We start from the raw sequence: 13,216 nt of genomic DNA on the forward strand, positions 1-13,216 counted from the left end.
CTTGTGGTCAATCATCAAGAGACGGGAGGACAAACAAAAACCAACAAATTCTGGCAAAATGCAAGCATTGATTATGCAAGAATGGACTGCTATCAGTCAGGATTTGGTCCAAAAGTTGATTGAGAGCATGCCAGGGAGAATTACAGAGGTCTTGAAGAAGAAGGGGCAACACTGCAAATATGGACTTGCTGCATTAACTCATTCTAACTGTCAATATAACCTGTTGGTACTCATAATTAGAGATGAGCGGTGTTCGACTAGAACTGTTCGCCAATCTCAAATTCGAGCTGTTTTGGGTGGTGTTCGAGTTGTTCGACGAACCCGAACGATTTGCAAAAAATTTGGCTGTTCGAGGTTATGTTCGATAACTGTTCGTGCACCAAAAGCGTGTCCTGCATGTCTGGCGCTATTTTGAGCACCAATCATGCAGGGATTGTCTGCCACTCACTGTAATGCCACAGCCATGGTGGTTGTGGCATTACAGTGATTGCCCAAATCGATGGGAACAGTGCTCACAGTGAAACATGAAAAGCCGGCAATTCATCAGCGGCATACACCGGTACCCGACAATTTAGAACAGAAAGAATAGAGCTTCACACATAGATTAGATAGATAGAAACATGTCAGCCACATATATACGAAGTACAGTGACAGTGTTGCTTACTGTACTTGTCATTTAGTGTAAAGGATTTATCAAAAAAAATAATAGTGTTTTCATGCACCGTCTCTTTAAAAAAGCCGGCTGGCAATTCAGCATCTGTACCCGACAATTTAGAATAGAAGGAATAGAGAATCACACATAGATTAGATAGATAGAAACATGTCAGCCACATATATACGAAGTACAGTGACAGTGTTGCTTACTGTACTTGTCATTTAGTGTAAAGGATTTATTAAAAAATATAATAGTGTTTTCGTGCACCGTCTCTTTAAAAAAGCCGGCCGGCAATTCAGCAGCGGTACCCGACAATTTATAACAGACAGAATAGAGCTTCACACATAGATTAGATAGATAGAAACATGTCAGTCACATATATATGAAGTACTGTGACAGTGTTGCTTACTGTACTTGTCATTTACTGCAAAGGATTTATTAAAAAAAATAATAGTGTTTTCATGCACCGTCTCTTTAAAAAAGCCGGCCGGAAATTCAGCATCTGTACCCGACAATTTATAACAGACAGAATAGAGCTTCACACATAGATTAGATAGATAGAAACATGTCAGTCACATATATAATAAGTACAGTGACAGTGTTGGTTACTGTACTTGTCATTTAGTATTAAAATAAAGGATTTATTATTAAAAAAAATTGGCGTGGGGTTCCCCGTAATTTTAGTCTCTAGCGGAGGTTAAGCAGACGCCTGGGGCAGATGTTTGAAGCCTGGGAAGGGGGTAATACCCACGGAGCTTCCCAGGCTACTAATATCAGCCCCCAGCTGAATACCTAGCCTTTACTAGCTATTAAAATGGAGGACCCCCCCCCCAAAAAATGACGTGGGGTCCCCCCTAATTTAATAGCTAGCAAAGGCTAGGCAGACAGCTGGGGGCTGATATTAATAGCCCAGGAAGGGAGCCATGAATATTGGCCCCCTCCCAGGCTAGAAACACCAGCCGTCAGCCGCCCCAGAAATGGCGCATCCATAGGATGCGCCAATTCTGGCACTTAGCCTCGCTCTTCCACGCTGCCCTGGTGCGGTGGCAGGGGGTAATAGGGTTGGGGTTGATGTCAGCTTATAATGCCAGCTGACATCAAGCCCAGGTTAGTAATGGAGAGGCGTCTATAAGACACCCCCATTACTAACCCCATAGTCAAAGTTAAAAGAAAACACAAACACCCAGAATAAAGTCCTTTAATTGAAATAAAGACACAATCCTTTATTGTTCTAAATTAAACCATACTTACCGTCACGCCCATTCCAGCTGAAGCCAACGATCTCCTGCAATAAAAGAAAAATAATAAAGCAACCTCATCCTTACCTTTCCATGGTTCCTACGACAGCTTCAGCTCTGCTACATCGAGATAACAGGCTGGACCGCAGCAGAACGCTGCCATCCAGCCTGTCATCCCGCAGACACTGAGAAGCGCAGGCATGCTTGCGCTCTGCAGTGTCTGGCTATGACGGCATAAAGATGAGACGAGTTCATGTCCAATGAACTCGGCTCACCTCATGTACGTCACTGACAGCGTGGGAGAATTCTCCTGCACTCAGCGCTTCAGCGTGAGAATTTTCCCACGCTGTCTGTGACGTGCATGAGGTGAGCTCATTCATGTCCAATGAACTCAGCTGACCTCATGTACGTCACTGACAGCGTGGGAGAATTTTCACGCTGAAGTGCTGAGTGCAGGAGAATTCTCCCACGCTGTCAGTGACGTGCATGAGGTGCGCCGAGTTCATTGGACATGAGCTTGTCTCATCTTTATGCCGTCACAGCCAGACACTGAGGAGCGCAAGCATGCCTGCGCTTCTGAGTGTCCGCGGGATGACAGGCTGGATGGCAGCTTTCTGCTGCGGTCCAGTCTGTCATCTCGATGTAGCAGAGCTGAAGCTGTCGTGGGAACCTTGGAAAGGTAAGGATGATGTTGCTTAATTATTTTACTTTTATTGCAGAAGACATTGGCTTCAGCTGGAATGGGCGTGACGGTAAGTATGGTTTAATTTAGAACAATAAAGAATTGTGTGTTTATTTCAATTAAAGGACTTTTTTCTGGGTGTTGTGTTTTTTTAAATACTTTACTACAAATTCATGGTGGTCATGTCTAATATTGGCGTGACCCCATGAATTTCGGGCTTAGGGCCAGCTGATAATGCCAAGCTGGCCTTAACCCCTTTATTACCCAGTGAGCCACCGCACCAGGGCCCTGGATGAGTTGGGTACAGCGCCAGAAGATGGCGCTTCTATGAACGCGCCATTTTCTGGGGCGGCTGCGGACTGCAATTTGCAGCGGGGGCTGGGGGGGGGGGGGTCAGAAAGCTTGGGTCTCCCTGCGCTGCAGATTCCAGCCCCCAGCTGCCTAGTTGTACCTGGCTGGGCACAAATATAGGGCGAAGCCCCACGTCAATTTTTTTTTAATTATTTCAGGAAATTCATGAAATAATGAAAAAAAAATTGATGTGGGGCTTCGCCCTATATTTGTGTCCAGTCAGATACAGCAGGCAGGAACGGGCTGCTCCCAACCACCAGCTGCCTATTTGTACCTAGCCGGACACAACAATATAGGGAAGCCCTTTTTTTCTTAATTATTCCATGAATTTCATGAATTTAAAAAAAAAAATACGTGGAGCTTCGCCCTATTTTTGTGTCCAGCCAGGTACAACTAGGCAGCTGGGGGCTGGAATCTGCAGCGCAGGGAGGCCCAACCAAGCTTTCTGGGCCCCACCCGCTGCAAATTGCAGTCCGCAGCCGCCCCGGAAAATGGCGCGTTCATAGAAGCGCCATCTTCTGGCGCTGTACCCAACTCATCCAGGGCCCTGGTGCGGTGGCTCACTGGGTAATAAAGGGGTTAAGGCCAGCTTGGCATTATCAGCTGGCCCTAAGCCCGAAATTCATGGGGTCACGCCAATATTAGACATGACCACCATGAATTTCTAGTAAAGTATTTAAAAAAAACACAAACACCCAGAAAAAAGTCCTTTAATTGAAATAAACACACAATTCTTTATTGTTCTAAATTAAACCATACTTACCGCCACGCCCATTCCAGCTGAAGCCAATGATCTCCTGCAATAAAAGTAAAATAATAAAGCAACCTCATCCTTACCTTTCCATGGCTCCCACGACAGCTTCAGCTCTGCTACATCGAGATGACAGGCTGGACCGCAGCAGAACGCTGCCATCCAGCCTGTCATCCCACAGACACTGAGAAGCGCAGGCTTGCTTGCGCTACTCAGTGTCTGGCTGTGACGGCATCCAGATGAGCCGAGGTCATGTCCAATGAACTCAGCTCACCTCATGCACGTCACTGACAGCGTGGGAAAATTCTCACGCTGAAGCGCTGAGTGCAGGAGAATTTTCCCACGCTGTCAGTGACGTGCATGAGGTGAGCCGAGTTCATTGGACATGACCTCGGCTCATCTGGATGCCGTCACAGCCAGACACTGAGGAGCGCAAGCATGCCTGCGCTTCTCAGTGTCTGCGGGATGACAGGCTGGATGGCAGCGTTCTGCTGCGGTCCAGCCTGTCATCTCGATGTAGCAGAGCTGAAGCTGTCCTGGGAACCATGGAAAGGTAAGGATGAGGTTGCTTTATTATTTTTCTTTTATTGCAGGAGATCGTTGGCTTCAGCTGGAATGGGCGTGATGGTAAGTATGGTTTAATTTAGAACAATAAAGAATTGTGTCTTTATTTCAATTAAAGGACTTTATTCTGGGTGTTTGTGTTTTTTTTTTAACTTTGACTATGGGGTTAGTAATGGGGGTGTCTTATAGACGCCTCTCCATTACTAACCTGGGCTTGATGTCAGCTGGCATTATAAGCTGACATCAACCCCAACCCTATTACCCCCTGCCACCGCACCAGGGCAGCGTGGAAGAGCGAGGCTAAGTGCCAGAATTGGCGCATCCTATGGATGCGCCAGTTCTGGGGCGGCTGACGGCTGGTGTTTCTAGCCTGGGAGGGGCCAATATTCATGGCTCCCTTCCTGGGCTATTAATATCAGCCCCCAGCTGTCTGCCTAGCCTTTGCTAGCTATTAAATTAGGGGGGACCCCACGTCATTTTTTTGGGGGGGGTCCTCCATTTTAATAGCTAGTAAAGGCTAGGTATTCAGCTGGGGGCTGATATTAGTAGCCTGGGAAGCTCCGTGGGTATTACCCCCTTCCCAGGCTTCAAACATCTGCCCCAGCTGTCTGCTTAACCTCCGCTAGAGACTAAAATTACGGGGAACCCCACGCCAATTTTTTTTTAATAATAAATCCTTTATTTTAATACTAAATGACAAGTACAGTAACCAACACTGTCACTGTACTTATTATATATGTGACTGACATGTTTCTATCTATCTAATCTATGTGTGAAGCTCTATTCTGTCTGTTATAAATTGTCGGGTACAGATGCTGAATTGCCGGCCGGCTTTTTTAAAGAGGCGGTGCATGAAAACACTATTATTTTTTTTAATAAATCCTTTGCTGTAAATGACAAGTACAGTAAGCAACACTGTCACAGTACTTCATATATATGTGACTGACATGTTTCTATCTATCTAATCTATGTGTGAAGCTCTATTCTGTCTGTTATAAATTGTCGGGTACCGCTGCTGAATTGCCGGCCGGCTTTTTTAAAGAGACGGTGCACGAAAACACTATTAGATTTTTTAATAAATCCTTTACACTAAATGACAAGTACAGTAAGCAACACTGTCACTGTACTTCGTATATATGTGGCTGACATGTTTCTATCTATCTAATCTATGTGTGATTCTCTATTCCTTCTATTCTAAATTGTCGGGTACAGATGCTGAATTGCCAGCCGGCTTTATTAAAGAGACGGTGCATGAAAACACTATTATTTTTTTTAATAAATCCTTTACACTAAATGACAAGTACAGTAAGCAACACTGTCACTGTACTTCGTATATATGTGACTGACATGTTTCTATCTATCTAATCTAGGTGTGATTCTCTATTCCTTCTATTCTAAATTGTTGGGTACAGATGCTGAATTGCCGGCCGGCTTTTTTAAAGAGACGGTGCATGAAAACACTATTATTTTTTTTAATAAATCCTTTGCAGTAAATGACAAGTACAGTAAGCAACACTGTCACAGTACTTCATATATATGTGACTGACATGTTTCTATCTATCTAATCTATGTGTGAAGCTCTATTCTGTCTGTTATAAATTGTCGGGTACCGCTGCTGAATTGCCGGCCGGCGTTTTTAAAGAGACGGTGGACGAAAACACTATTATATTTTTTAATAAATCCTTTACACTAAATGACAAGTACAGTAAGCAACACTGTCACTGTGCTTCTTATATGTGTGACTGACATGTTTCTATCTATCTAATCTATGTGTGATGCTCTATTCCTTCATGTCTAAATTGTCGGGTACCGGTGTATGCCGCTGCTGAATTGCCGGCCGGCTTTTTTAAAGAAAGCGTCTTCTGAGCAGTTTGTCAGCTTTTGGACACCTTTGAAGGTGTTTTCTATGTGTTCCTATGTGTTTTTGTTTGCCTGCCATTGGTTTTAACGGTGTTCGACGGTGTTCTAAGGTGTTCGACGAACCGAACCGAACCCGAACACTACGGGGGTGGCTCAACACTACTCATAATATGATTGCAATTATATTTCTGTATGTGATATAAACATCAGACAAACACTAATAAAAACCAGAGGCCAGCAGATCATGTGAAAATATCATTTTGGTGTCATTCTCAAAACTTTTGGCCACGACTGTATAATAAAATGTGTATTTTCTGAGTCCAACCCCTGATTACACAGCCATTCTGGCATAGATTTTCATGAGAAGCACACCAGCTTCATCAGGTACAAGCAATCTATTGCATAATGTATGCCATTTGCATTGTGAAATCTGGTGACGGATCTGCTCTGAATGCCTTGATTATTGACCAGAAAGTATGCATCTTATATGAGCAGCTTTAGCGAAGTACCTGGAATATTGGAAATGGAGAATGAATAACTTTTGAGTTATCTGTGGCAGCGCAGAACACGGTGTTGTGTCCTGCACATGTAATCGCCACTTGCAGAACAAGATTAGTGTCGAGTCTTCATAAGCTTCATCTGTCACGTGAGGCTTTAATGACATCTGTGTAACAAGTGACAGCACCGTGATTGTGACCTCGGTAAGTCTCAGAGTACAGCTTAGCTTCATCTATCTATCTATCTATCTATCTATCTATCTATGTATCTATCTATCTATCATCTATCTATCTATCATCTATCTATCTATCATCTATCTACCTATCTATAATACCTATATCTCTCTATCACATATCTATCTATAGTACCTATATCTATTTATCTATCTATCCATCTATCTAGCTATCCATATATCTATCTATCTCTCTATCACATATCTATCTATCTAACTATCTATATATCTACAGTATCTCATATCTATCTATCTATAATACCTATATCTCTCTATCACATATCTATCTATCTAATATCTATCTAGCTATCTATCTATCCATCTATCTAGCTATCCATATATCTATCTATCTCTCTATCACATATCTGTCTATCGTACCTATATCTATCGATCTAATATATATCTATCTATCTATTATCTATCCATCCATCTAATATCTATCTATCACATATCTATTTATCTATTATCTATCCATCTATCTAATATCTATATCTAAATGTATTGTGTCTTTTTAAAAGAGTTTACGGCAGAAATCTGAGACCGGACTCTCTGATTTCTTGTGTGAATGTGCCAGTGTATCTGAACATGGATTAGGACTGTGGTGATCGATCAGTTATTCACAAGTCAGATGAAAAATGTACTAATTCATGTGATCATTATGCAAAAGATGTCCATACACGTTAGACGGAAATTGACTGAACCTGACGATTTTGATGTGATGGGCCATGGGTATGGGGGTCACTCAACAATCAAAGGACAACATAGGTATCTAGCAGCTGCTTATTAGTATATTACTTATTCTCTCTATTGAAATAAACATGTATGCTCACCCAAACTGAGCATGCCTGTATATGGGGAGCCAAAAAAAAAAGAAAAAATTTTAGGCCATCAATGTGTTAGAAGCTTTAGATACTACATATACTGTATTTTGGTTGAAAAAAGAAACAATGGATTGTCTCATATTGCCTTCAGGAGCGCTCTACTTCCCAACCTTTCTTCTTCCTGTGCTGCATGATTGACATGTTGGGCTGGCGGGCCTGGTTGCATTGCGGTCCTGAACTGTGCGCTTTCAGATGCTGGTAGCAATGGCAGCTTTCCCTCTGTAGCATCGGAGCAGCGCCGTTACACTGAATCTGGAGGGATCCAGTGATCCAGACAACTTCGGAGCAGCGCTTTCAAGTTGTATAACATAGAGCTTGTCAGCGCACGCTCCTTGCATTGGAAACTGCCCACTTCTGATAGACTTCAGGTGAGGCCAGTAACCTTGGCCATGAGCTATAAACTATAAAATTAAAAACTCACTTTGTTCTTGAGAATGATCAGCGATCATACTTTTATCACAAATGATGTGAATAGGTAATAAATGTATTTAGTGTGATGACCCCTAATATAATCATCTACCACAACAGCCCGTGGCAGAGTGTCAAAATCGTAGATTATCGTCATTGATTTTTGAGTTTTCGTGCCTCCAATTACATGGAGGAGTGATTGTAGTCCAGGAGTGTGCAGAATAACCAGGTTTCTAAATAACAGTGCAAACCAGCCGTGGACTGTGCTGCGGGTGGCTCATATCTATACACTGGATGTTCTGCTGTGTCTCTAGACTCCCGTATCCAGTAGGTCATACAGCGCTGTGTGATGTCATGTGATTCCTGGACATCCCCTTTAAGGTATTATCGGAGCGTTCTTCTGATTGTGGTGTACAGACTTGTATGTCTGTATCTGGATTACATTATGGAATTTGCACTGATTATTTCTGATCGCACTCATCAGGAGATGGCAGGCCTGCACTTGTTTCATGGGTGCAGGAAGAAAATCTCCTATTACAGGGATTTTCAGGCTATTTTCACTTTTACATTGCTTTTATAGTATCTGTTTTTGGACCTGAATCATTCCTCTGTCCACATGAAGACTCAGAAATAATCTTGATTCATTGATACCTTTAAGAACTGCAGTAAATAACTCCTCTATGTCCATAGTACAAAGGTAAAGCATATATTAAAACCTTTTATGAGTAACGTTACTTAACTGATCACCACAAAGGCATGTTTATGATAGTAGTACAGTAGTCACTAACATAGAATTAACTTGAAAGGACTGGGGAACCTCGGAGCTTGCAATCCACGGAGCATCATCGTCATCATCACAGGCCAGTTGTAGATTTTGGTGGGTCAGGATCTACATTTATTGGCTGGCAGGACCTGATGGGTCACACACCAATTAGCCTGAGGTTGCCGTCTCATGTAGTGTTCAGCTTTCCACTGTATAATTACAGATTAATTATAAATTGCTGCTTATTGTTAACGGCAGCTCAGTCTGCAAAACAACAAGGAAACAATTTGTTATTGTTATTATTGGACTGGGCAATGTCCTGCTAGGAAGATTTGGGTCGTGGCATTCATGTGGATGTCACTTTGACACTTAACGACCTCCCTAAACATTATATAGACCAAGTACAACCCTTCATAGCAGGAATATTCCCTAATGGCACTGCCCTTTTTCAGCAGGATAATGCGCCTGCGCCACTGCAAAAATTGGGAAGAAAAGAACCGAGGAACATGACAAGGTTCATGGTGGTAACTTGGTCTCCAAATTTCCCAGGTCTCAATCAGATAGAGAAATTGTGTTAGGTCCCGGAAAAATTGTTCCTATCCATAAAAGCCGTGTTTCACCACTTTCAGGGTCTAATAGGGTCTTCCAGTCTAAACAAGGATGGGTGATAACTGCTAGATCGGAGTGGGTCTCACCATGGTAATGAAGGAATTGTGCCGGCCGATCCCTCGAGGAGTTGAATGGTGACACGTGCACTGTCTGCGCAAGGACGAAGAAGGTCAAGTGCAACGCTCTCGTATCTTCATTGCCATCGTCTTGAATGGAGCGGTAGGGTGCATGAGTAGCCTGCTACAACATTGAATTCCTCCTGGCTTGTGGCCGGGTGAACAGTATTTTACATTTTGGCTATCAGCAGGGGTCCCATTGCTGGGACTAACGGATATCCAGGGGATTGGCGATTACTTGTTTAGGCTAAAATATCACTTTAAAGTGGACCTACCAGAAGGTCAAAAGGGGTCAGGTTTTTTTCCTCTGATTTTATTCTGACTGCTCCTCTGAGGAATCCATTTTTTTTTGGGCTCCAAAGATGTGGGCCTTTCTATGTAGTGCAAATTTTTATTGTCTTTACAAAAATTCATGGCTCACAGTTGAAGGTTTTCTTTAAAGAATCTGCTGCAAACGTCTATGTGTACTTCAGGACAGAACTACAAGGGAGGCTGAAGCCCACCATACGCTTTAGGTAACCATCGTCATGCGGCAGGTATTTGGCTCGGCCTCTCCCAAACACAGGAGCGCTCCCTCTGCCGAGAGATGAGATGAGAGCCGTTGTCAGACTTCTGTGGCTGCGGCTTATTTCTTAGAGAACAAAAGGATCAACAGGTTTCTGACATGTCCGATTTCAGACCATCTCCTCCGCCATCATCTGCCGGAGCCCCCATACACTTCAGACTGTTTACTGAACCTGTCAATATCGGCGGCTTGGCTGACGTTAGTCTAATGTGTACGGGGCCTTCATATAATAGGCAAGTGGTTGAATGGTTTGGCCGGTCAATATTTGCTTCTTCAATTCTGAAAACAGCTTCTACGGTTGTAATTCATGTTACACCAACCGGCAGGGGATCCTGATAATTGTAGTTCTTCCAGACCTACAGGTCTACAAATGAAATAATTTTTTTATGTTTGCTGAGACTGTGATACTGATGCCCGTATCATGCTAAAAGTAAGGACCTGTATAGGATCTAAAATGTATAAGTGGTTGTGTGATTGTCACTATGGATTCTGAAAAAAAACCCTGAGATTACCGTCCGTCCTTCTTCCTGGCTGTGCCTGGTGCTACCGCTCACAACAGCTTAGCTCCATTCAAGTGAAGCAACCGGCCGTGAATACACCCTGAGAAAAACATGTGCATCTAACCCTAAGTGATCTATAGCCAAGATTAGACTATAAAACTAGTATGCTCCTTTATCCTTACAGTATTGTTATTATTCATAGTTGTGTATAAGCCACTATGGGCTAATTCACATGAACCTATAGCAGCTGCTTTTTTTAATTCCCATTGTGTCTGAATGTCCCAGCCCGTCTTTGGGTATAGTGGTCCAAATTAACTAGGATATTTGGGCCTTACAACCCCATAGGGAATGATTGCACATGTGCACTGCAGATCTATTCTAATGGGGATGAAAGTTCCCCGTTCTGCCAATCAGTGAGGGTCCCAGCGGTTGGACCCCCATCGATCAACAAATTATCATCTATCCTATTGTTTTAACCAGACGGTCCCTTTAATATAATCGATTTAGCAGCGAAGCATTGCAGGCAGTCGCTTGCACACATTTTAGATGATGGTAGCAGTTTTATTTTTACCATATTACATGCAGATTTTGCTTAAACTCACAACATGCATTGCAAAAGGCGAAAATCTGCGGCATGAATCCACCTGGTGTGAAATTAAAGACACTTTCTGCTTGGATTTTCCCTGCAGCGTGTGGATAAGATTTTATAAAATGTCATCCACTTTGCTGGTACTGGAGATTTGTGCACACCACGGGTCATTTCCGCTGAATAAATGCCGCAGTGGATTTTGTTGCAGATATAGTCTGTAAAGCCACACACTTTATCTTTTGCATTAGAAAATCTGGCGCTGTCCGCAGCGTAAATTGACGCGCCAAGGATCTCAGATCTGCCGTGCTACAGATCCCCTTTGCAATGCATGGGTGACATTTCTTGCAATCGCCTCCACTGTAATACACGCGGATGGTAAATCCGGACAGCACTTACTGCAGATCTTCTGCAGCATATCCGGCCCGTGTGAACATACACGTAAGTAAGACTGCGGATTACGTCCAGTATTAGTCTACTCCGTGCTGTGTCAGGATCTGACCCTCTCTGCCCCTGACTGCTTCAGCATACAAATGGTCAGCATGAAGAATGACTATTGTATTTGGTATGTAAATTGCTGAGCTAGCAGGGGCCTGGCTGCAGCTATACGGTGTATACTGCCCATACGCCTGTGCTTATTGCAGCGGTGTGCAGGGATACACTACACCAGCTGGATTTGTTTTTCCTTGCCTGTGTATTTTGTGTGTTAGGCCGGCTGTACGGCTCGGCTATCCTCCCCGGTGACTACATCACACCCCTCCTGGAGGCTGTACAGTAGTTTGCTCTGATGATGTCGATACTAAGCCTGTAACTTCCTTGTAGAAGCCGGTGTGACAGCGGGAGGAGGAGGAGGAGAGACTGCAGCCGAGCTGATTGAAATGGGGAATGCTCAAAAAAAGTTTTCTCCTAAGAAAGGAAATGAAAAGGAGGAGATCAACCAGACCCCCCGGTACAGCACCCCGAGCGCTCAGAACGGAGTGAAGAAGGAGAGCAGCAATGGCAAACCTAAAAACCTGGTCGAGCAGCAGGGAAAACCACAGCAGCCCGGTGGTAAAGCCGAGCAGAAGGCTCGGACGGGCAGCCAGGAAGCCAAGCTGTCACCACCGCCGCTTCCTCTTGCTGCACAGCTGAAAAATGATGGCAACCAGCTTTTTAAGAACGGTCAATTCGGGGAGGCTTCAATCAAGTACTCAGAGGCGATCGAGAACCTCAAGAGCACAGGTCAGTCCTGTCTGATCCTCGTAATGTCATTTAATATTAGAAATTGTACTATTCTGGCTCAGTCTCGGCTTATGGGTCCTGCAGCTTTTCCTAGTGCTGTGATTTACATTGCTGGTGGCTTCTGGTGCTTGCACTGCCTGCACTGAGCTACTGCAGTGGTAGCAGCCTGTGCTGCAGTGCTGCCTGCCTGCTTACTAAAGCTTTTCTACTACTCTCCAGGTTCAGGGGACGCAGAAGAATTAGCCATCCTGTACTCCAACCGTGCAGCGTGCCAGCTGAAGGACGGGAACTGCGCAGAATGCATCGAAGACTGCAACAAGTAAGTTATAGATTTACGTCGGGGTCGGATCTGACCATAAGGGGTTAATGGCTGGCGCTGCTAGGAAGCACAGGACTGGATGCGTAAAGTCCTCAAATTGTTACAGGATCCCTGGGATCAAAAGTCAAGGGATCTCCCGACGTCACCGGGCGGCCGTATAACTGCGGATGACCTCTGTGCAGTCACATCCTCGTCTGCCGCTGGTAATAGTTTATATTAATATCTGAGTCACATGTTAATGAGGGCGGGCAAGGCTGCGAGCTGTCAGCATTCTTGCTTAACAAATACCCACAATGCATCAGGGTTTTTTTACTAGCAAAAAAAATGGTCCATGGGACCAAGCCTGCTACAAGGGTTAATCCACGTCGCCTGGATATGCATTTTATACATGGCTAGGTGTGTGCTCACATTCCACTT

At 43.9% G+C, this 13,216-nt stretch overlaps 1 protein-coding gene across 2 annotated transcripts in view; it reads left to right on the forward strand.

Annotated features, from left to right (window-relative positions):
• SPAG1 (sperm associated antigen 1) overlaps positions 1–13,216 on the forward strand; it is an 84,464-nt gene that overhangs the window by 39,627 nt on the left and 31,621 nt on the right. For both annotated transcript variants that reach the window (XM_073679623.1, XM_073679624.1), the window contains 2 exons: positions 12,082–12,480; positions 12,700–12,799. In XM_073679623.1, coding sequence (XP_073535724.1) covers positions 12,082–12,480; positions 12,700–12,799 — 499 coding nt within the window. The remainder of the gene's footprint in view (positions 1–12,081; positions 12,481–12,699; positions 12,800–13,216) is intronic.

This window comes from Phyllobates terribilis, unplaced genomic scaffold (assembly GCF_046119375.1).
Source record: "Phyllobates terribilis strain yellow unplaced genomic scaffold, ASM4611937v1 Scaffold_4__5_contigs__length_816908805, whole genome shotgun sequence".
NCBI lineage: Eukaryota > Metazoa > Chordata > Amphibia > Anura > Dendrobatidae > Phyllobates > Phyllobates terribilis.